Genomic DNA, 23,497 nt, shown 5'->3' with positions numbered 1-23,497 from the left:
TCGTGTTTCATGCTTCAGACATATGGTCAGGAAGGACCAGTTGCTGGAGAAGGATATCATGTATAGTAAGGTGGAGGGTCAGAGAAAAAGAGGAAGACCCTAGCGAGATGGATTGGCAAAGTGGTAGCATCAATGGGCTCAAGCGTGGCAACAATTGTGAGGTTGGCCCAGGATCAGGCAGTGTTTCGTTCTGCTGTGCATAAAGTCACTATGAGTTGGTACCAACTCGATGGCATGGCACCTAACAACAACAAAGTGCAAGAATACACTATGGACTGCTGGAAGAATTAACAGATCTGTCTTGGAAGAAGTACAGTCAGAGTGTTCCTTAGAAGCCAGGATGATGAGACTTTATCTCATATACTTTGGGCATGTTATCAGGGGGTCTAGTCCCTGGAGAATGACATCAGATAAATGACATCAGAGGGTCAGTGAAAAGAAAAAACAAAACAGAGGGAATAGAATCAAATACTGTTGAATGACAAAACATGCAGGGGATTGTAATCATTTCAATTCACAAAACTTAAAAAGAAAAAAAAAAAAGGAATGTAAAGTCACCATTTATTGTGAAATGCATGTGAATAAAGTCCTTTATGTAGCTGCACATACAAAAAAAATCAAGGTACAGATCAATAAATATATAGAGAGCTTCTAGGATCTCTACCTCTTGTCAGTCTGTTGTACTTTAGTGGCAATATTCTTCAAAATTAAAAATGAAGGCATCATTTGATAATCCTAGGAAGTTACCCTAGAAACTCCTATGTATGTCCACCAAGGCTTGTCCAAGGCTATTTATTGCAGTAGCCTGAGCCCATCGGTGCTGTCACTGTGTCAAACCATCCCATTGGGGGCGTCTTCCTCTTTTTCTCTGACCCTCCACTTTACCAAACATGATGTCCTTCTCCAGGGACTGGTCCCTTCTGATAATGTGTCCAAAGTATGAAAGACGAAGTCTGGCCATCCTGGCTTCTTTCAAGAAGCACTCTGGCTGTATTTCTCCCCACACGTTTGTTCTTTTGGCAGCCCATGGTATTTTCAGTATTGCCCTCCAACACCGGAAATCAAACGCATCAATTCTCCTATGGTATCTTTCCCTAATTTATCCTGGCACTCTCTTTGTACTCTGATTTTTTTTTTTTAATGCCCATTAAAGAAAAGGGAAAAAAGCTTGCAAGCGGTCATCCAAAGTACAATTGGTCTGTATTTGCCAGGAGCAGAGAGGGAAAGTCGGGAATAGGAAGAGGAAATGAAATGAGTGGCCAATTGCCTTCATGAACAACTGCCTCCTTTGCTGTGAGACCGGAAGAACTGGATGGAATCTGGCTACGATTACTGAGCAGATTGATCAAAACTATAGAAATCTGATCAAAAGAGGGAAATGTGGAACAAAACCTCAAATTCTCATGGAGTCCAGACTTTCAGGAGCCATGTAGTCTGGATGAACCCTCAGAGCTCCTGACCTAAGATCATCTTTAAACTTAACTCCAAAACCATCCTGAGTCTACTTTAAATCAAATAGTTTAGCTTTAACTTGTAAAATATGTCAGCTTTGAGCACTGTACTCTTTCTAAATCTATGTGGGGTTGGTGTGAGTCAGAATCAACTTGTTGGCAGTGGGTTTTTTTTAAAGTGTATGGGGTCAAATTGAGAACGGAAACTCAAAACGGTTAGACAGGAAGTGCTGGGTAGTGAGTTAATGTTGATGGGGGCGGCACAGGAGGGTGAGAAGGGCTGTACAACTGGAAGAATGTAGTCGGTATCACTGAATTGTAAACGCAGACGCTGATTTAGTGTGTACTCTCAGAAAGAAAAGAAAAACTACCTAAAACTTCCTACAGGATGCAGTGGACAGTGCAGGGAAGGTCTGTCCAGGGGGCAACCGTTGCCAGGGTTGTTGGGAGATGGACAGGAAGTGGAGTGTGCCTTGGCTACCTGGGATCCACATTTCATGATCCCTGAGGTGAAGCCACACCTCACCAGCAGCTCAGGGAGAAGAGGAGGTGGGACAGGACCTGCTGGCCCGAAGGCTGTGCTGCTCTCCTGGGAAAGTCTGGGGTTGGATGAGGTCACACAGGTGACATATGTCTGCACACTGACCTTCCCTTCTGTCCGGATGAGGCTGCTGAGGCTGTCCTCACTGGGTGGGGCTCATGAAGGCCAATGCAGTCCAGCTAACGGAGTAGGCACGGTGGTGGCTTTCTACTGTGCTTGGACCCCATCCCCTCCCCGCTCAAAGTGTGTGTTGGGACCTAAACCGCTGTAACTGTGGATGTAATCTAACAAGATGATGGGAGGACCTTACATCTGATGTAATGATTTTTCATAGTATAATCCACTGTGATATAATTACCCTATCAGTGGACGTCATCCTAGTCTATGGAGGGTGGATCCTAAGCCTAATCACTTCTCAATTATTCAAAGACCAGAGAGACACGAAGGGTTAGCACACTCACTGCTTACCAAAAGGTTGGAGGTTCAAGTCTACCCAGAAGTGGCAAGGAAGAAAGCTCTGGCAATCTACTGCCCAAAACTCAGTTAAGGAATCCCCTACGGTGCACACTTCTTCTCTGACGCAAACATGGCTGACATCAGCTGGAGCTGACTTGACAGCAACTTGTCATACACATGTGGGCGGAGGGCAGAGGGCCAAAGGAGCATCTGGGGTTGGTGGCAAGGAACAGATGCAGCCTCTACACAGAATTGGGACCCCGGCTTCCAGCACTGCAAGGAAATACGTTTCTGTTCTGTGCTCTGGCAGGACACTTGGACAACCTAACAGTGGACCAACAGCCTGGAAGAAGGCGATGTCTCCATTTGGAATCTTTAATGAGTCTATTTCTTACACACATAATTATAAAAGAATAAGAATTGACAAAAATATTTTCTTTCCATAATATGTAGAGGTGGTTCGTATCTGGGTAATTTTTGTGTTTTTTTCCTTCTTTTTTTTTTTTTTTTTGGCTCGCCCCTGGCAGAACTCTTGGCAGGGAGGGGAAGGAAAGGAGACAGGGGAAGGCTAACCCTGAGGTGGGGATGGTTCCGACTCCCAGCCCCGGAACCCCAGTGTGGACACGTGTAGCTGGGCTGCTGGGCTGCTGGACCGGGGTGGGGAACAACAGCCACTGCCCAGCAGAGAACTGTGGCTTGGGGACAGGTGGGGCGCCAGGAGGGCAGGAATACTCACTGACCCCAGGGGCCTGGGCACTCCTGAATGGCGCTCTACACTGTGCTTCGGAAGACGTGGGGCTCGCCGGGACGGGGCTCCCCAATGGCCCAGCGGTGGGCCCCGGCTCTCGATTTAGGCATCCCTTTGCTTTTTGTCTCTTAAATAATTATGAAAAAAATGTCCCCAGAACAAAACCCAAACATGAAGCGGAGCAAAGGCAACCACGTGCTTCTGTGCCGGGCTGGTGGCTGCTGACGGAGCTCCGGAAGCAGGAAGCCATGGGGTGGTGGCCGGCCTCCTTCCGGCCGTGGCCCTGGAGCTGTGGTCTTCTCCTCCCTGGAACATGGGGAAGACGCCTCCTGGACAGCAGTAGCCATCTCTCAGCCCAGGCACCGGAAGAAGCAGCAGGCAGAAAAAAAAAACAAAAAACCCCAAAAAACAACAAAACAAAACCAGGAGCATTAAAAATGAATAAAAGGTGTTCAGTCAACAAAGGCTTCGGCTCTCGAGGCTGTCGTGGGAGGAGACACCACATGTCCCTCTGCTGGCTTCCCATGGTGGTAGGGGCGGTGGCGATAAAGCCACTTGTGCTCTGAAGGTGAAGGCTCCAGGCGGCCAGGGGGGCTCAGAGGTATTCTTGTAAAAAGTGCAGCAGTGTGATCTCATAGTGCTCACCAGACTCAGGGCAGCGGATGCTGTGTCTCTCGTTGGGGTAGATCTGGGTGGAGAGAAGGCAGTGTTAGGGGTCCTGAGGGCGCCTCACCATGTGCCCATCCAGGCCCCCAAGGTTCCTCCCCACTTTCTGGCTCAGAGCATCTCCCTTCAGGTCTACACCCCAAGCACCCACCTCCTAGTGGGGAAAGGGAAGAACATCTGCTCTGGAGTTGATGTTGACCTAGATTTGAATCCCACTTCTGACACCAACATGCAACTCAGGAAAAGTGACCACTGCCTTGCAGCTTCCCTCACTCAGTCTTTGTGAGGATCCAATATGATAACGTTCATAAAACACAGGCACTTGCATACATACTGAAAGACTGAAAAGCTGAACTTCCTCCCTCTCCTTACCCTTTTGAATCTGCCAAGATCGGCTGTCCTTCAAAAGGTACTGTCTCTGCAGACCCGCACATTCTGTGTCCCAATATCATTAATCTGCAAGTGCCAGGCTCTAAGCCTTGTTACCTGGTTACTCCCCAAATCTAGGACTCTTACTACCCAAAGGGGGGCCCACCCCCAGAGAAGGGCAGTGCCATCTGCCACACCCTGTCCCCGTTGGGTGAATGGCAGCAGGGTCCCGGGTCTCTCCTTTGGCCATGTTGAGAGGTCTCCTGAGGCCCTCTCATCAGTTCTCATCCTGGGGACTTGTGAGACATGTATGGAATCGGCTCCAAACTCCTGAAGAGCCCAGCCCCGGTCTCTCACACCATGACTCACTTTCAACCTCCCCTCAGGCAGGGAGCAAGAGAGAGCCGGGATGCTGGGTAGACCCTGTGCACTCAGCATCTCCCAGAAGCCCATGTGGCCCTTATGGTGCCCATTTTACAGATGGGGAAGTGAAGGCCAAGGGTGTTCAATTTGGCTCCCAGGCCACAGGGTGGGGTTGGAGTGGTGTGGGGAGTAGGACTGACCAGAGGGACTAGTGTGCACGGTCCCATCCCTCTGGCCAGCTCCGTCCTCCTCTGCCTAGGTAACCACTACCCCTCTTCTACCCCTACATCAGGAACTCATCTCTGACCCCCATTGGGTACTTCACACACGCTGTGCATGTCCTTTAAGGCTGAGTTTTCACCTTAGGACAGGAAAAGTGAGCGTGGTAAAAGGGGAGGGGCTCAATGGTGCCCACTGCCCACCTGCCTGGGCCCTTCCCTTCTCTGGGGTCTGCAGCTTCCTGGAGCGGGGTGTGTGTGTGAAGCACCCAGGAGCCACCCACCTGGAGCTGGTAAGGCTTCCCTGCTCGGATCAGCTGGGAGACAAGGAAGTTGGTGTGGAAAAAGTGCACGTTTTCATCCAGGAAGCCGTGAAGGATGAGCAGGCGGTTGGGCCTGGAAAACAGGGTTGGGACGGGGGTTAGAGGTGGGGGGGTTGCCAGGCAGGTTCCCCTGCTACCTTCTCATGATCTGAATCCGCAGTGTGTGTGTGTGTGTGTGTGTGTGTGTGTGTGTGTGTGGTGGTGGTGGTAGGGGGTCGGTCCATTGCCCACAGCATCCTCCAGGTCTGAGCACCCGAGGCAGGAATGTGGGGTCCTCAGGCAGAGTGGGGAAAGGAAGTGTGTACGCATGCACGGATGTCTGTGTGTGGAATCTTCTAGAACAACAATCAAGTCCTGTGCTGTTCCGCACAAGAGCCATCACTGAGCACTGGAAATGTGGCCGGAGTGAATGAGGATCTGAATTTGTCGCTGGTGTTGGTGTGTGTGATTGAGTTGGCTCTAACTCATAGAGACCCTGTATAGGGTTTCTGAGGCTGCAAATCTTGTAGGAGCAGAAAGCCTTATCTTTCTCCTGTGGAGCAGCTGATGGGTTCGAACCACTGATCTTGTGTGGTTCACAGTCCAGTGCTTATTCTATAGAGTCACCAAGGTCCCAAGTTTCTTTTAGTTAACTTAAAAAAGTACACTGCACTGTGGTGAAATACACGTACCACAAAATGAACGGACATCAAGCGCAGTTTCCTGGCATTTTTGTGTCGTAAAGATCTTGTACCATCACTGCACTACCTAGTGTCTAGAGCATCCCATCATTCCAAAGTAAAAGTATGCACCGTGAAGCAGAACCTCTCATCAGCCCCGGTCCTGGACCCTGCCTGTCTATGGTCTGTCTGTAGGCATTTTAGTTGACTTCAGTGAACGTAAGTGTGAGATGAAATCGCCTTGTGTGGACAGCACAGGAGTGGTTCAGTTGTGCCCTGGACTTCCTGTGGAGCCTAAAGAGAGCAGAACCCGCAGGCAAGGGGCCAGTATGGCTTATTAAGATCCCCACCAGAGCTATGGCACTGAAGGCATGTGGTACCATGCCAGGATGTGGCAGCCCTGTTTGGCCCTACTGGGACGAACCCAGCTGAGTGAGCCTGTGCATCACGACCACGCAAGTACCTGCATACCCATCACAACTCAGGAGGAAGGAAGGGGCGGGGAGCCTGTGGGGAGGTACAGTGCCTGTGTCGGGGTGCAGTGCCTGTGTCGGGGTGCAGTGTGAGTGAGAGGTTCAGTGCCTTTGTTGGGGTACAGTGCCTTTATCGGGGTGCAGTGTGAGCAGGTGGTGCAGTGTGAGCAGCTGGTGCCAGGCCGTGGCCTTACTCGTTGGGCAGCTTCTCCACGTGTAGGGCCACGGAGCCCGCCTCGTAGCCTTGTTGGTTGTTCTCGGGGACGTCCATGTAGCGCTCCGTGTAGCCTGTGTCATAGGCCATCCAGATGGTGACAGGGGCGCCCGCGATGGCCACCTGAGGGACGGGCGGGTGATGGAGAGAGGGATGTCCATCAGGTCAGCCCGGGGACTCAGGGGGCCTCATGCACGCGGGGCATTGTCCCGGTGAGGGGTCACTCAGTGGTCAGTGAGTGGGGGGCGTGGGGGCCTGCCGGGCAGCCCTCCCGGGGCCGAGGGGCCGCACCCCACCCTCTGCCGCCGCCTCCTCATCGCCGCCGCCGCCCCGTGCCCTTGGACAGTGCCGGCCGGCTGGGGCCCCTCCCCGCCGCCTCTGCACACCGCGCCCCACCTCTGCCCCTCCGAGGCCGGTCCTGGGCTCAGCCTGCCACAGAGAGCTGCCGGTGGGGTTGGGTGCAGCCGGACGCCGTCCTGGGATCAGCAGCGGCGGGCAATGAGGAGGGGGGCTCGTCCCCGTGGGGCCGCTGCGGGGAGAAACAGCCACGTGGAGAGGCCCCGACCAGGCGCCTCCCCAGGGGCGGCGGGCTCCGAGGGGCTCGAGGCTCAGGGCTTGGGGTGGGGGTGGGAGAAGCATGGCGGCGGCTGGCCCTGTGGGACCCACCTTGAACACCTGGGGTTTGTGGATCAGCCCCATCAGCGAGAGGAAGCCGCCGTAGGACCAGCCGTGGATGGCGACCCGGCTGAGGTCGATGAAGCCGTACTTTTCAGCCACAAACTGCAAGCCCTCCACCTGGTCCTCGATCTCCACTTGGCCCTGCAGATGAACCACACTGCTCAGTCATCTCCTCCGGGGCATGTCCCTGCGACCTCACTGCTGGCCTCCATGGCATGGAAGCAGCCCCCTGGCAAACCCCGCCGGCTTGCTGGGGAGGTGTGGGCGCTGGACAGACGGACACAGTACCAGCCCTGCCCCTGCCACCTTGAGGGGTCCCTCTCTGTGAAATGGGGACATGAACGTGAACAGGACCCACATCACTGAGTGTGAGATGGCATGAGGTGCCGAGTGTGCTAAACTCAGAGGGCTGGCACGTGCTAAGTATCAATAGACAGCTGTCGTCATCACTGTGGTCACTCCTATCACCGTCACCACCACCACCATCATTACTACTACCATCACCACCATTATTACCACCACCATCATCATCCTTACCACAACCACCACCACTATCCTTATTACCACCATCACCGCCATTATTACCACTACTACCAACACCATCACCATCATTGTCGTTCATCACCACCATTACCACTACCACTATCACCACCACCATCCTTATTAGCACTACCACCGCCATTATTACCAATCCCACCAACAGCAGCATCGTTCATCACCATCATTACCATCACCACCACCACCATTCATCACTGTCATTACCATCACCACAATCATCACCACCACAATGATGACCATCACCACCACCATCGCCATCATCACCACCACCATCGCCATCATCACCACCACCATCGCCATCATCACCACCTCCTAGTGCCTGAATTAAAATAAAGTGTCTGCCTATGTCTGGGTCATATGAGCTCCTATACCATGTGCTAAGAGAGCGGGGCGCGGGGAGAGAGAGAGAGAGCAATGTATCTGTCTCCCCACAAGGTGTAGATCAGAGCAAAGCAGCAAACGGAGATAGCTTCTGCCTAGGGCACCTTGGCCAGAACTATCATTCTGAGGGTGGTGCCCAGACCCACCTCCGGATCCCACCAGCCCAGGCATCCAGTACGGAGCAGTCAGTGCATGGTGGTGTGGAAGAGAAGTTACCATTTGGTTCTTAAGGGCCCCTTCAAAGCGGAGTCCCCTCTGACAAGAGCCCCTGCCATCGATGACCACCACGGCGTAGCCCAGGGATGCCAGCGTGTTGAGCCGCAAATACTTGATTCCTTTGAAGGAGTTGTTCACGAGCTGCACCTATGGGAGGGAGGCCAGGAGAGAGAAGGGGTGACGGTGAATGTGACTCAATGTCTCTCCCAGTGAGTAAAGACATGGTGCCCCGAGTGACCGGAGTTCAGTCTACAAGACACACGGTGGGCAGGGCAGGAGAGCTGAGTCAAAAAATCAATCCCACTTCAGACCCACAGCCAGCCTACCAAACAAGGCAGAACTAACTACTCTGGAGGGTTTCCAAGGCTGTAAACCTGTACAGAAATAGACAGCCTCATTTTGCTCCTGTGGAGCAGCTGGTAGGCTTGGAATCGCTGAACTTTTGGACAGCAGCCCATTGCTTAGAAGTTTAGAGTACAAGCTGTTGAGTCCATGTTGACTCCTAGAGATCCCGTGTGTCAGAGTACAACTGTGCTCTACAGGGTTCTCAGTGGATGAGTTTTCATAAGTAGACTCCACTCATGGTGTCCCGTGTGTGTCAGAGGAGAGCTGTGCCCCACAGGGTTCTCAGTGGGTGAGTTTTCGTAAGTAGATTCCCCTCATGATTACCCCTTGTGTGTCAGAGTAACTGTGCTCCACAGGGTTCTCAGTGGATGAGTTTTCAGAAGTAGATTCCTCTCAGGGTGTCCCCATGTGTGTCAGAGGAAAACTGCCCCACAGGGTTCTCAGTGGATGAGTTTTATAAGGAGATTCCACTCATGGTATCGACATGTGTCAGAGAAGAACTGAGCGCCACAGGGCTTTCAGTGGCTGATTTTTGTAAGTGGATTCCAGTCATGGTACCCTGTGTGTGTCAACAGTAGACCTGTGCTTCCCTGGGTTCTCAGTGGGAGAGTTTTCTAAAGCACATCACAAGGTGTCTCTGGGTAGATGCAATCCTCAACCTTTTTCATTAACCTGTGCACGACTCAGGGATTCCAAGCCTAGTGATGGCATCTGCATTTCTCATGGGCACTGTGGCAGGTCCTAGGCAGACTCTGGGGTGGTGGGGAGGGCCCAGGTCACAGGGAGGCCAGCTCTGTGCCAGGCCCTGTCTCGGGGTGTACTGAGCCTGGCACCAGAGTCAGCCCCTCCCTGGGGGCTACCACTCATCTCCCCTCGCCCCTCAGGCTCTCCTCTTCTCTACTCCACAGTCCTATAGACACAAGAGGAAACTGCTGGGGAAGTGCTTCTGTGTAATTGGCCTTCCAGCAGGGTCCCCCGACTGCAGGGTACTGCTGACATGGGACTGGGTGCTTCTCTGGGGTGGGCCTGTCTTGTGCACTGTAGGCTGTTGAGCAGTGTCCCCTGGGGCACAGAGCCGCCCCTCCCCCCGCCCCCATTTCCTTAGATCAGGTTCATACATGGGGAATTCTAAACATTCATGGAAAAACTAAAATGAAAATAATGCAATTTTTCTACAAACTTTTTGAACCCCCCTTATGATGACATTTGGGGCCAGACAGCACTGAGGCATGGGCTGTCCTGGGCATTGTGGGGTATGAACGGAATGTGCATCCTCCATCCACCCCTCCCCAAGTCACGACACCCACAAAGATCCTCAAGCCTTGCCTAGTGTCCCTTGGGGCAGAAGCACCCTGGGTGAGGACCCCACCCACCTGCCAGCTTCTCAGAGAACAGGGCCCAGGGGCCACTGTCTTCCATGACCTGGGGCCCAGTGTAGCCCTGGTTTGGGGCTAGTGAGACACATGGGTCCTACAAAGGGGGACAAGTCCCATAGTCTGGATGAACAGAGAGTGAAAATAGTGGCCCGGGGGCAGGGGTGCAGAGATGCAGAGGAGAGCACAGGGACTGTGGGAGGGGCACGCACCTGCGGGCCCCCATACACGAAGAGGACGGTGGGGTGTTTCTTGCCCGGCTGCACGGTGTGCGGTTTGTAGATCATGCCATAGAGCCGTACGTCAGAGCGCGTGTGGAACTGGAAGATCTCCGGTGGCACGTAGTCCGGGGGGCAGCCTGCAGGGGACATAGCATGGTGAGATACCAAACAGGCCAGGGGACACCCAACTGGGTGAGACCCACATCTGACCAGCGCCTGCCCATCACCTCCTCACCAGCGTCTGAGGGTGAGAGAAAATGCCTGTTGGTTTGAAACCGTACCTCCTCAAAGCTTCAAACACAGTCCAAGGGCCGAGTTGTTCTCTGGGGGGACGTTGTACTGGGAAGATGTGGTGAGACTTGGGCCACACCCCACACGTGGCCTTTAGACCCAGCAGAGAGTGAGAGCAGAACTGCTCTAAGGGCTTCAAGGCTCTGCCTTGTCAGGTCTGCCTCCCAAGGTGCCTCTGGGGGGCGGGGCGTTTCCAATTGCCAACTTTTCTGCTTCTCATGAAGCACTTAACTATCTGTGGCCCCCAGAGATGGCCCCTAGACCTCCTCAAGGAGTCCTGCTGCCCAATGAGAAATCGCTGTGCTGGCTTTTCACTTCACTTCTCTCCTGCCAGCCTCCCCAGAGAAGGCAGCTCCCGGACACCTGCCTCCTGGGGCTCAATCAATAGTTCATTTGATCTGCCCTTTCTCATGGCTTTGTCATTGTGGCTGCGGAGAAACTGGCTCCTTTTATCCTTGCAGGCGTCCCTGTGGGTGGGAATTCAAGGGTTGGCACCTCAATTCCACCCCCAGGTGCCATGGAAGACAGGCCTGGCGAGCTACTTCTGAAAACCAGCCACTGTGATCTCTGTTCTGTTTGGCAGCATGTGAGGTCACCGGAAGTCGAATCAACTCCAGGGTGATTGGTGGGTTTGGAGAGAATAACACTAGCTTATGCACCACAAGCAAGACTGGAAGGTGGGTTTAAAGGAAACCAAAATACCCCCCAAAAGGCTTCGAAGTGACCCTATGGAACAGAGCAAAGCTGACCCATAGGTTTCTAAGGCTGCACATTGGTACGGAAGCAGACCACCTCATTTTTCCCCAAAAAAGCAACTACTGGGTTTGAACTGCTGACTTTTGGCTAGCTGCCCAGTGCTTAACCAAAAGCTCATAGTGCCACCGGAGGTCCAGAGGAAACTAAGGAGATCCAAGTCTCAGTCAGGGGTCTGTAAGCGTTGTCTGTGAGGGGCCAGAGAGGACATTGTCTCAGCTTGGATGGCCCACCATCTCTGCAGGAAGGCTGTCACAGAGAATACAGACACAGGCTGCAGGTGGCCCCCGACTCCTGACCTGCCTCTCACAAAATAGAGCCTGCCGCGGGCGGACTGAACTGCGCCCTCCCAGAACGTGCTGTGACCCCGCTGCTGCAGCTCCACTGGGGAGTGGGCTGTCTGTCAGGTTACTGAGGCAGGCTGAGTGTGTATCTGGAGTCAGTCTGTTCAGATCTAACAGAGACGAGAGAGACAGAGAGCAGAACCTTTCCTCCAGCCTTCCCCTGCACCCTGAACGTGAGTGTTTAGCTTCGCAGACTGTTACGGCTGCCTTTTCCCTGCAGCGTCTCTGTTACAGTGAGAAAGACCAGTGGCAGGTCTGTGGGGGAGTTGGGGCTGCTGGTTATGCTGTATGATGAGTTTTTGGGGGCCCCCCAGGGGCTGGGTGCTGGGGGAGTCTGAGCAGGCAGGGCCAGGCTACCACTTCCTACCCAGCAGGCCCCGAGTGACGATCCCTTGGATGACCACTGAACCAACCACCTTTGACTGGGTTGAGGTGACACCGTGTGTGTCAGAATAGAACTGTGCTCCATGGGTTTTCGTTGGCCTATATTTCACAGTCCTGGTGTAGCGCTGTGGGATAATGCACTGGACCACAAGGTCAGGCTGAACCACAAGACTGGTGGTTCAAATATACCTTGGAAACCCTGTACAGTGACTTGGAGGCACTTCACACCAACAATACCGCTTCAGAAGCAGCTGGCCAGGCTGGTCTTCCCAGGGGTCTCTTGGCTAGCAGAGAGGATGTTCACAGTTCGCCCTCCCAGGGACCCCCTCCCAGGGACTCCCAGTTGACAAGCAGGCTCAGGGAATAGTAGGGTCCTGCCTGGTGGCTGGAGGCAGAGAGACAGGGACAGCCCACCCTCAGCCAGGCGGGAGCACTCACTGGCCGCCTCCATCATGCTGGCCCAGAAGCGGGGTTGCTTGTGCAGCGGGTCGTCATCCGGCCCACTCAGCTTGTAGACGTGCACACAGGGCGGCGTGCTCACGCTGCTGTAGTGGCTGATGAACATGTCGAAGTTCTGCGGGGAGTGAGGGGCCAGCATCAGCTCAGAGACGCTGCCGCTGGGCATCCTGTCCCCACAAGTCTCGTCCTGTGCACCAGGTGCTGGGCAGCCTCTAGGGGCTCAGTCACCTACTACAGGTGGGAATGGGGGACTGGGTGGTCCTGGGAGCCACCCGCCTTCTGTGCAGGGACACAGGACAGACATAGAGGACGTGGGGATGGACACAGGACGGACACAGAGGAGGATGTGGGGACGGACACAGGACATAGAGGACGTGGGGACAGACACAGGACGGACAAGAGGAGGACGTGGGGATGAACACAGGACGGACACAGAGGAGGACGTGGGGATGGACGTAGGACAGACATACAGGAGGACGTGGGGACGGACACAGATGGACAAGAGGAGGACATGGGATGGACACAGGACAGACATACAGGAGGATGTAGGGATGGACACAGGATGTACATAAAGGAGGACGTGGGGATGGACACAGGACGGACATAGGGGAGGACGTGGGGATGGACACAGGATGGACATAGAGGAGGACGTGGGGATGGACACACGACGGACATAGAGGAGGACGTGGGGATGGACACAATGGATGGACAGGAGGACAGTTTGGGGCTCACCTGGCTCATGGAACAGCTGTGGGAGAAGCCGGGCATGGTGAGGCGTACAATCTCGCCAGCGTCTGCGTAGCTGACCACATAGAGGTGGTGCTCCAGCGGCGTGTCCTTGGTGGCCTGGAAGTACACCAGCTTCGTCTCCTCGTTGACCCAGATCTGTGGGGATGGATCTCCTGTTACACGGCCGGGCCTGGACCTCGGGAAGATGTGCTAGAACACGCCCTGGGAGGCTGGGGCACCACCAGAGGCCGCACCCTCCTGCAATGGCTGGCCTGCCGGATCTGGGGGACACACTGATCCCCAGGCTGGGCTCCCTGCAGATTCTCGGGCAGGACTGAATTTGCACCCCAGTTCCAACAACTCCCCCAGGGCTGAATCAGAACAGGGGCTGGAGCGGGGTGACGGGGACCAGCACGTGTGAGACAGGCTGGGGAAGATGCCCTGGGCCCGGGGGCCTGTCAGAGCTCTAGGGCGGCCGTGAGTGGGATTGGTCCACCTCCACCAAGATGCTCAGGAGGAAGAAGGCAACGGCCTACCGTATCCACTTCCTAGGGGGTTCCCTCTGAACTCCAGAGTGGTTCTCTGGTTATCCACACCTGGTTAAGCACCCCCACAGTGGAGATGTGGGGACCTGGAAGGTCCATACTGCTAAGAGGAGTCCTCTGGCTACAGGGAGGTCCTATCTTCAGTGTGGCTAGGACGCCCACCCCCCAGAGAACGGATGCTGGTGTGAGGGTTCCCGCCTTGGGACCGGGGCCTCAGGGGTTAGTGGAGGTGGCTGAGCCTGGAGGCTGAGGCCAATGTCGACCCTGCAAGCATGAAGGAACCAGGCTCCCATCAAGGATATAGATGTGACTCTGAGTACATGCGTGTAGCCAAGTGTAAGCATGTGTGTGTGTGCATGTGCTTGTGGACATGCGTATGCCAGTGGCCATCAGTTTGTGGGGAAAGGAATGAAAAGACACCCAGGAGTCCCGCTGCAGACTCGCCGCGGCTATAAGCGGTGACGGAGGCGCACAGGCCAGGGAGGATCCTGACTCTCGGGATGATACAGCTTTGGTAAAAGCCTGAGATAAAGCTGTGGCTCTTTTAAGCAGGCTCTGAAGAATGTGACATTTGTGAAGCTTTCAAGCCAAGCCAAAAGACACGCCTAAAAGAAAACCTACTAAGAAGAAAAGGAGCCAATAGAAGAATACCACAACTCCACTGCAACAGCGGAAAGTTGGCGATAAATGTCCCGCTATTTGGTCAGAAGATGGCTGCATTTACCCAGTGACCATTGCTTCTACTGATTTCAAGAGAGAAGCCCGTGTTGTGATTGACACTGGGCATGGAAACAGTGAGGAACAAAATCTGTGTGATTCCCCTTTCCTACCTTGGAGCCGTGCCTGGCCAAGACCTCCCACTCGCCGCTGGTCAGAGCGGTCTCCTCCTTGATGGGACATTTAAACTCATCTGTAAGAAGGACAGGACAGAGGTGAATGAAGAGGGGCTCATGACACTGAGGCCAGGGCCCCTTGTAGCACACACACCTCGGAATACACTCCACCTGGAGAACAGCTCAGCTGTGGACACAGGCCTGTCAGGTCAGGGGCGGGCTGGCCGGAGACCTGAGTTGGGCAGGGACCTGACCCTCTGAGCACTCCCGGGTTGGCTCCTGGGGTCGTAGAGTCTGTTCCTACCACACAGTGGGTCTGGCACTTCTTGAGAAAACCCAGGAATTAAGACTTTACCAAACGTCTCCATTCTAGAACCCTGTGCAGGCCACGTGACCGATGCCCAGGACAGAAGGCCCTGCAAAGCACACTGGGGGCTTGAAGGACGGACACACCTTGATGCAGACTCTGTGCAAGGACTGAAGCTCAGCTGCAGTTTGGTGACAGTATTTTTTGGGGTGGACCTCACTATGGGACACCTGCTGCCACACACTAGGAGTGTGTCAGGGCGGCTCATGCAAGTCACCTAAGGGTTCTTGTCTCATCTTGCGGGTCTATAGTGAACTACAAACACATCAGTCCCTAGAGGGGGGGGCTTTCCAATGCACGAACGCAGCAGGGGGAGCAGAGAGAAGCACCCCCACAGTGGAGAGGTGGGAACACGCTGCACTGAGGCCAGGCCTGGGAGCAGAAGGGCATGCTCTGCCCAGTGTCCCTCAGGGCTCAGTGATGTCGCTACTAGGACGTCTGTCAGAACTGCGCTTCCCATTCAGACCTTCCCAACGTGTGGGACAGAGAGCACGTCAGGTCCTCTCCAGCCACTACCCTGACCCTCCACCTGCCTCCATATCCAGCCACTTCCCCACTGAGCCCCGCCACCCCCCACCCCCAGGACTTGGTGGGTCCCTCTGTCTCACTCCAAGTCAGCTCCTAGCCCTCCATGGCCACTCCTAGAAGCCCCAGCAGGCCAAGCCCTGCTACAGCCCAGGGGTCCCCCAGGGCATGTTCCTACCCCTACACCCACATTTCCACACCCTTCACAGATGTTCCTCCCCGTGCTGGACTGCCCCCAGGCCTGTCCACACAGCTGCACCCCATCCTTAGTCTTCACTCAGTGCTGCTCCCCAGATACCCCCTTAAACAGGATGTCCCGAGTTGGCCCCTGAGGCTTCTTAGTCTCGCTGTCTGAGCCTGTGTGTGGCATGTGACAGGTGGGAGCCCTCACCCACGTGATTGTGCCCCTAGGGTGCTGCCCAACACCCAGAATGGCCAGGCCGTGTACACAGTGCTGGGAACCCCAGTGTGCCTGTTGGCTCTCAGACCTTTCTGCCCCATCGGTGAGCACATGCCTGTGCTGGGGAGATTCCAGGCCTGTGAGTGACATTCAAACCTTCCCTTGTGACACCTTCAGGGACTGCTGTGTCCTACACTCAGCTCTGAGTTCCTCCTTAAATCGTCATCGTCCCCCTAGACTGGATCTGGAAGGGCCTCGAAGCATCTGGACTCCTTTCCCTCTCTCAGACCCCACATTCATCCCACCCACCAATCCACTGGGCCAGCACAATTCAACCGGATCAGCGATGGGGGGTGCTCTACCCACCGCCATGCCCCTCAGTCCGTCATCACACAGCACCAAAGCAATCGCTTTAAACTTCATTAAACCAGTGTGGGTTGTCTGCTTTAATCAGGGTCAAAGCCAAGTCTTTCCCACTGCCCACAAGGCCCTCTCTGTCCACCCTGCCTTGTCCCCTCCCCTCCCTACCCTGCCCTCCTCCTCTCTCTCTCACCATGAATCCACTCCCACCACATGGGCCTCTTTGCTGATCCTCTAGCTCACCAGGCCCGCTCCTGCCCCAGGACCTTTGCAGGGGCTGTACCATCCACAGGAGTACTCTGTCCCCAGACACTGGCTGCCTCCTCCCTCCCTTCAGTCCAGTCTCTGCTCAGCAGCCCTTTACCCAGGGTCCCTGCTGCGCTTGTCCCTGCCATACGCATCCCACAGGATATAACACCTCCAACCATTCCTGACTCTTGGTGGTCTCCTCCACTGGGACGGACCACAAGAGCAGGGAGGTGGCTTTGTTTTGTTTACAGTTATACTTCCTATGCCTCAACCAGGGGTCGGCAATGTTTTCTATAAAGAGTAAGTATTTGTAGCTTGGTATGTGGGGGTTGGAGGGTATAGTCCTTTGACACTACTCAATTCTGCATCTGCCCTTATATTTAAATGCATGGGCATGTACCAATAAAACTTTATTTACAAAAACAAGCAGAAGGCCTGCTTTGGCCCCTGGGGGACAGAATCTGCTGACCCCTGGTGGTGAAAAGGGAGGATATCAGGATGGACCGCTGCCCGAGTTCACGAGCAACCAAAAAAACCCAAACCCCACTGCTGTTGAGTCAATTTCGACTTTTATCGACCCCACGGGACAGAGCAGAACTGCCCCACAAAGTTTTGAGACTGTTAGTTTTTATGGGAGCAGATACCCTCATCTTTCTCCAGAGAAGTGGCTGGTGGGTTTGAACTGCTGATCTTGTGGTCAGCAACCCCCCAAATGCTTAAGCCATTGCACTACCAGGGAAACGATCGATTTAGAACAGAGCTTTGGTGGCACAATGGTTAAGCTAACAGAAAAGCTGAAGGTTCGAACTCACTCAGTGGCTCCACCAGCAAAAACCTGTTGTAGGGACAACAGCCTAGGGGCCCCTATGTGGCACTTCTACTCGGTCATGTGGGCGCCACGAGTCACAATCAACTCGATGGCACCCAACAACATCCTCAGACCAGGAGCCCCGGTGCACAATGGTTAAGTGTTTAGCCGCAAATCAAAAGGTGGGAAGTTCAAACTCACCCAGGAGTTTGACGGGAAGACAACCTGGTGATCTGCTCCCCTATAAAGACTATAGTCTAGGACACCCACAGGACAGTTCTACTGTCACACAGGGGTGCTATGAGTCGGATTCAGCACCCAACAATAACGACCTGGTACGATGCTGGAAGATAAATGCTTCACTGCAAGGTCACTGACCCTGCCGTTCAAATGCATCAGTTGCTCCTTGGAAACCCTATACAGGGTCACTATGAGTCAGAACTGACTCGATGACACTTATGAACAACAAGAAGCAAGCAGCTCATTAGACACTACTTATACTACTGGGGGGCCGGGGGTGAAAGGCTGAGGGTGGGCTGAGTCAGGAAGACAGCCTGCCTCAGCAAGCTGGAGGAGGCTCACCTTCCCGGGGACAGAGGGGCTCGGTCCAGTCGTAGCTGTGAGGCTTCAGCAGGACGGTGACCTTGTACAGGTGACAGAAGCCAGTCTTGCATTCGTTGGCACGGATGAAGCAGAGCTCCTCTGATCCCGAGGTCTGGGGGAAGGGGTAGAAGATGTCGTGTACCTGTTGGGAGAGAAGAGAGGTCAGGACAGTGGGGACAGGGACACAGGGCCAGGCTGGGTGGACTTTCCCATTCCCAGGGTCTAGAGATCCCTTCTCCCCCCAGGTCCTATGCGCAGCCTGTGGTGGTTGGTGCAGGGCCTGCCCTTACATTGATCCAGACATCCGTGACCTCTTCGTACACCACGTACGGCTGCGCATGCCGAGGGACGGCCCTGGCGAATGCCGCTCGCTGTTCCTCGCTCTCTGTGGCCGGGATGAACAGGGATGGGGGCAGGAGGACCAGCTGCAGTCGCTGCTGGGGTCGGTCCAGGAGCATGGCCCAGGCACTGGGGAGAGGGGGTGGGGGTCTCAGTAGGAAATGGTTCCAGAGCTTGGCCCAGGCATTGGGGACAGAGTGTGGGGGGGGTCTCAGTAGGGAATGGTCCAGGAGGAGGGGAGAAGGGCAGTAGCTTCCTTTCCTGACCCCACCTACTGCTGGGAGCTGTGGAGCTGGTTCTGACTCATGGTTCCCTGTGTGACAGAGAACTGCCCTTTTATCGGTCTTTCTCCAGTGGAGCTGCTGGATGTGCTCGAACTGCTAACCTCTTAGCAGCTGAGCACGTAATCACTGAGCCACTAGCGCTCCTGGTTCTGATGACGTTGCTATTGTGACCCTTCGAGCTGATTCCATCTCAGAGCAGCGACCCAGTGTGACTGAGAACTGCCCCATAGGGCAGAACTGTCATGAAGTAGCTGGTGAGTCTGAACTCTCCATTAGCAGCTGAGCACTTCCTTGCTGTACTGTAAGCCTCCTGCTCAATGGCTAGCTGCTCATTTACTCCTTCAGCAGTCTGTCCTGAACTCCTCCTAACTCGGACGCTTTCACCAGGGGTCAGGAGACTTTGGCCTGGGGACCAAAGCTGGCCTGTTGCTTTTTTTTGTAAGTAAAGCTTTATTGGCACATGGTCACACCCACTCACTCAAATATTACCTATGGCTACTTCTGCGGGCTTTCACTGATGAAACGCTACATATACTTTTTTCAAAATATTGATATGACCAGGGACTGGTTGTTGTTGTTAAGTGCTGTCAAGTCGGTTCCGACCCACAGTGACCCTGCACAGACCACAGCCTTCGGTATGAATTGTATCTCAATATAAAGAAAATAAAAATCCTCACCACTGGACCAATAAACAACATTCTTATCGAATGAGACAAGATTGAAGTTGTCAAGGACTTCATGCTTCTTGGATCAACTATCAACACTCATGGAAGCAGCAGTCAAGAGATCAGACAACGTATTGCATTAAGCAAATCTGCTGCACAGGAACTTTTTAAAGTGTTGAAGAGCAAAGATGTCAGCTTGAGGACTAAGGTGTGCCTGACCCAAGCCATGGTATTTTCAATAACCTCATATGCATGTGAAAGCTGGACAGTGAATAAGAAAACTGTAGAAGAATTGATGCTTTTGAGTTATGGTGTTGGAGGAGAATATTGAAAGTGCCATGGGCTGCCAAAAGAACCAACAGATCCGTGTTGGAAGAAGTGCAGCCAGAGTGCTCCGTGGAGACAAGGATGGCCAGACTTCGTCTCTCATACTTTGGACTTATTGTCACTGGAGAAGGATATCATGTTTGGTAAGGTGGAGGGTCAGAGAAAAAGAGGCAAACCTCCAGCGAGACGGGGGTCTTCCCACACCAGCCTAATGTGCCTCTAGACTTGCAGGAGCCCCCAGACTTTTCTCTCTGGGTTCAATAGCTATACTGCTTGTCTGTTTTTCCCGGTTTAGGTTTTGTTTGTTTGTTTGTTTATTCTTTCTCCTCCTACTTCTGTTTCTATTACCTTGAATTTTATCTTAGCTCCATTTTTGTTTTTCCTTCTTTTCTTCTGTTTCTCATTTCCCTACCTCTTTTCTCCTTTTGGTCTTTCTTTACTACTTTGTTTCCCTTTCCATCTTCCAGCTCCCTGGTTTTTCTATTTATTCTTATTTTTTCTATTTATTTCTCTTCTCTAACTCCATTTCCTGGTCCCTCCTTTATCTTTATGTTCATTCTTTTCTTCAGAATGCTGTTTTTATTTTTCTCTTTTTATTGTTGGTGCCTTGTTTGTTCATTCTGTTTTGTTTTCTTGTGTGTAGGGGGAGGGGTTTTCTCTTTCATGCCCAACAGGAGTCAACCACTGCGCCCAAACAGCTCAGCTGCAGCTGTACCCTCAGCAGCTCCAGTAGCTCCCATGCCACCTGTTCAACCACAGACAGCAGTCAACAGTCGCACCCACCCTAAACTGAGGGGCACAAACAGCGAATGAGAACGGTGCACATGCTCCCATTGTCTAACTACACCCACAGGAGAGAGTTAGTGAGAGCCTAAGAGCACACCAACACACAACCATCATTAAATACAAATATGCCAACTCCGAAATACCACGGAGACACCAGACAATTTTAGCTCACACTAAGAAACAACAGAGAATGGCTCAAACAAATGACCAAGATGCAGAGCCAGAAAATGTCTCTGAGGAAGAAAAGGTAACGTAATTAACTGAAAAAGAATTTGAAAGAATGATGCCTAGGTACCATCAAAGGACTGACAGAAAGATGGAGGAAAGTAAGGAGAACACAAAAATAAACTTTATAAGAATTCAAGAAAACACTACAATAAACAGACAAAATAAAGGCAAATTTTGAGACAATACAAAACCTGCAAGTAGAAATCTAGAAGATTAATTGTAAGATTTCAGAAAAGGGCAAAGGGACAGACTGAAGCAATGGAAACCCAAATTACTGAGCTTGAAGAGACATCTCTCAATACTAGTATGTTAGAAAAACAATCAGAAAAATGAACGAAAAAATCCAAAGAAAGCCTAAGAGCTATATGGGAAACCATGAAGAGGAAAACCTTATGGATGACTGGGATTCCAGAACAGGAAGAGACAATAAAAGCACAGAGAAACTTGTCAGAGTTGTTGGAAGACAATTTCCCTAACATCATGATAGATGAGAAGATAAGCTTATAAGAAACTGAACAATTCCCAAACAGGATAGATCTCAAAAGAAAATCACCAAGAAATATCACGATCAAACTTTCCAAAACCAAAGACAAGGAAAGAATCCTGAGAGCAGCTCAGGAAAGATTAAAAGTTCCCAACAAAGGAGAACCAGTAAGACTACGCTCTGATTTCTCAGCAGAAACCACACAGGTAAGAAGGCAATGGGAAGACAGACACAAGACTCTGAAGATAAAACAAATGCCAACCAAGAATCGTATACCCAGCAAAGATGTCCCTTCAATACAAGAGTGTAGATAAACAGAAATTAGAGGAATTTGTAATGAACAGACCAACTTTACAAAAAAAAAAAGCTAAACGGTTTTTTTCTAAATGAAAATCAACAAGAGCAGACAACAACCTGGGACTCCAACACATGACAACAGCACTCGGAACTCAATCCAGCTACGCTGCTGGTGAATCGGTTTCAACTCAGTTACCCTGTATATACACGGTTTCTAAGGAGAAGCTGGTGAGTTTGGACTGCTGACCTTGTTGTGGTAAAGTGCTTACCCATAATGCCACACCAGGACTCCCAATCCACATATGTTGTTGTAAGGTGCCATCGAGTCGGTACTGACTCATAGTGACCTTATGCACAGCAGAACAAAAAACTGTGATCCAGGGCCAACTTCACTATTATTGCCACGCTTGAGCCCACTGATACTGCCACTTTGCCAATCCATCTCGCTGGGGGTCTTTCTCTTCTTCTCTGACCCTCCACCTTACCAAACATGATATCCTTCTCCAGTGACTAGTCCCTTCTGACAATATGTTCGAAGTATGAGAGACAAAGTTTGCCCATCTTGGCCTCCAAGGAGCACTCTGGCTGCACTTCTTCCAAAACAGATCTATTGGTTCTTTTGGCAACCCATGGCACTTTCAGTATTCTCCTCCAACACTACAACTCAAAGGCATCAATTCTTCTATGGTCTTCCTTATTCCCTGTTCAGCTTTCAAATGCATATGAGGTGACTGAAAATACCATGGCTTGAGTTAGGCACACCTTAGTCCTCAAGCTGACATCTTTGCTCTTCAACACTTTAAAAAGTTCCTGTGCAGCAGATTTGCCTAATGCAATACGTTGTTTGATTTCTTGACTGCTGCTTCCATGAGTGTTGATAGTTGATCCAAGAAGAATGAAGTCCTTGACAACTTCAATCTTTTCTCTGTTGATAAGAATGTTGTTTATTGGTCCAGTGGTGAGGATTTTTGTTTTCTTTACATTGAGATATGTTATTGTTATGTGCCGTGGAGTTGGTTCCGACTCATAGCGACCCTGTACAGGGTTTCTGAGGCTGTAAATCTTTATGGGAGCAGAAAGCCTCATCTTTCTCCCGCAGAACAGCTGGTAGTTTCCAACTGCTGACCTGGTGATTAGCAGCCCGATTTGTAACCACTATGCTACCAGAGCTCCTTACATTGAGATATGTTGATGTTGTGGTTGTTAAGTGCTGTCGAGTATACTCCGACCCATAGCAACCCTGTATAGGGTTTCCAAGGAGCAACTGGTGAGCTTGAACCACCGACCTTGCAGTTCAAATGACTTTGCAGTCTGATGCATTAGCCCACAGTGCCACATCAGGACTCCATACATTGAGATATAGAAGTATTTAAATCCAGATATAGAAGTATTTAAAGTAAAGCAAACTTACAAGACTGAAAATAGGGAGCCAGAGATATCAATAAAGTCAACTAGAGAGCAAAAAGAGGGAATACTGTAGCTACAGAACTTTCAAGTGACAAGGAAGTGAAGTATATTTCAAGATAAAACAGACTGTTTCAAACAGTGGGGAAAAAAATTATAGGATAACCTAGAATTTACCCTGAAAATGAATCAACCTGCATATCAAAATGAAAAAAAGAGGAAAATCAGAAAGATTTAGTAAACATCAATACAACAGAAACCAAAATGAAACGAAAACCCACAAACAAAATGAAATCAGCACAGAAAATTACACGGAACAAAGAAACTAGAAGAATCACAAAAAACAACACACAGCAAAATGACAGCAAGCGCTTCGTACCTACTGACAATTACGCTAAATGTAAATGGATTAAACGCACCAGGAAAGAGACAGAGAAAGTCAAATGGATGAAAAAACAGGCTCCTTCCATATGCTGTCCTCAGGAGACAAATCAAAAAGGCTGGAGCCAGCCTACGTGTCCATAAACAGAAAAACAGTTGAACCAACTTTGGTACATGCACACAATAGAATACTACAAAAATGTTTGCTGAACAATGGTGAATATGCGAAACACCTCACTGCATGGATGAACCTGGACATTATGCTGAATGAAATCGTTGTTGTTAGGTGCCGTAGAGTTGGTACCAACTCATAACCTATGCCCAACAGAACGAGACACTGCCTGGTCTTGTGCCAACCTCACAATTGCTGCTATACTTGAGCCCAATGCTGCCGCCACT

General features: G+C 51.9%; 1 protein-coding gene and 1 pseudogene across 1 annotated transcript in view; one reads left to right on the top strand and one right to left on the bottom strand.

Annotated features, from left to right (window-relative positions):
* Window positions 1–3,791: 3,791 nt before the first annotated feature.
* The window catches only part of DPP9 (dipeptidyl-peptidase 9), a 62,292-nt gene continuing 42,586 nt past the window's right edge, over window positions 3,792–23,497 (bottom strand). Inside the window, exons 10-20 of the mRNA XM_006868919.1 lie at window positions 18,194–18,371; window positions 17,883–18,045; window positions 14,589–14,668; window positions 13,217–13,369; window positions 12,464–12,599; window positions 10,245–10,390; window positions 8,315–8,461; window positions 7,148–7,300; window positions 6,462–6,604; window positions 5,097–5,208; window positions 3,792–3,884 (exon numbers count right to left, since the gene is read on the bottom strand). Of these exons, the coding sequence (XP_006868981.1) occupies window positions 3,792–3,884; window positions 5,097–5,208; window positions 6,462–6,604; window positions 7,148–7,300; window positions 8,315–8,461; window positions 10,245–10,390; window positions 12,464–12,599; window positions 13,217–13,369; window positions 14,589–14,668; window positions 17,883–18,045; window positions 18,194–18,371 (1,504 nt within the window). The remainder of the gene's footprint in view (window positions 3,885–5,096; window positions 5,209–6,461; window positions 6,605–7,147; window positions 7,301–8,314; window positions 8,462–10,244; window positions 10,391–12,463; window positions 12,600–13,216; window positions 13,370–14,588; window positions 14,669–17,882; window positions 18,046–18,193; window positions 18,372–23,497) is intronic.
* Window positions 6,672–7,078, top strand: LOC102837363 (annotated as a pseudogene).

The sequence above is a fragment of the Chrysochloris asiatica genome, unplaced genomic scaffold (genome assembly GCF_000296735.1).
Source record: "Chrysochloris asiatica unplaced genomic scaffold, ChrAsi1.0 scaffold00125, whole genome shotgun sequence".
Classification (NCBI taxonomy): Eukaryota; Metazoa; Chordata; class Mammalia; order Afrosoricida; family Chrysochloridae; genus Chrysochloris; species Chrysochloris asiatica.
Note: the sequence above shows the minus strand (reverse complement) of the source record. Positions and strands in the feature narration are given on the sequence as shown.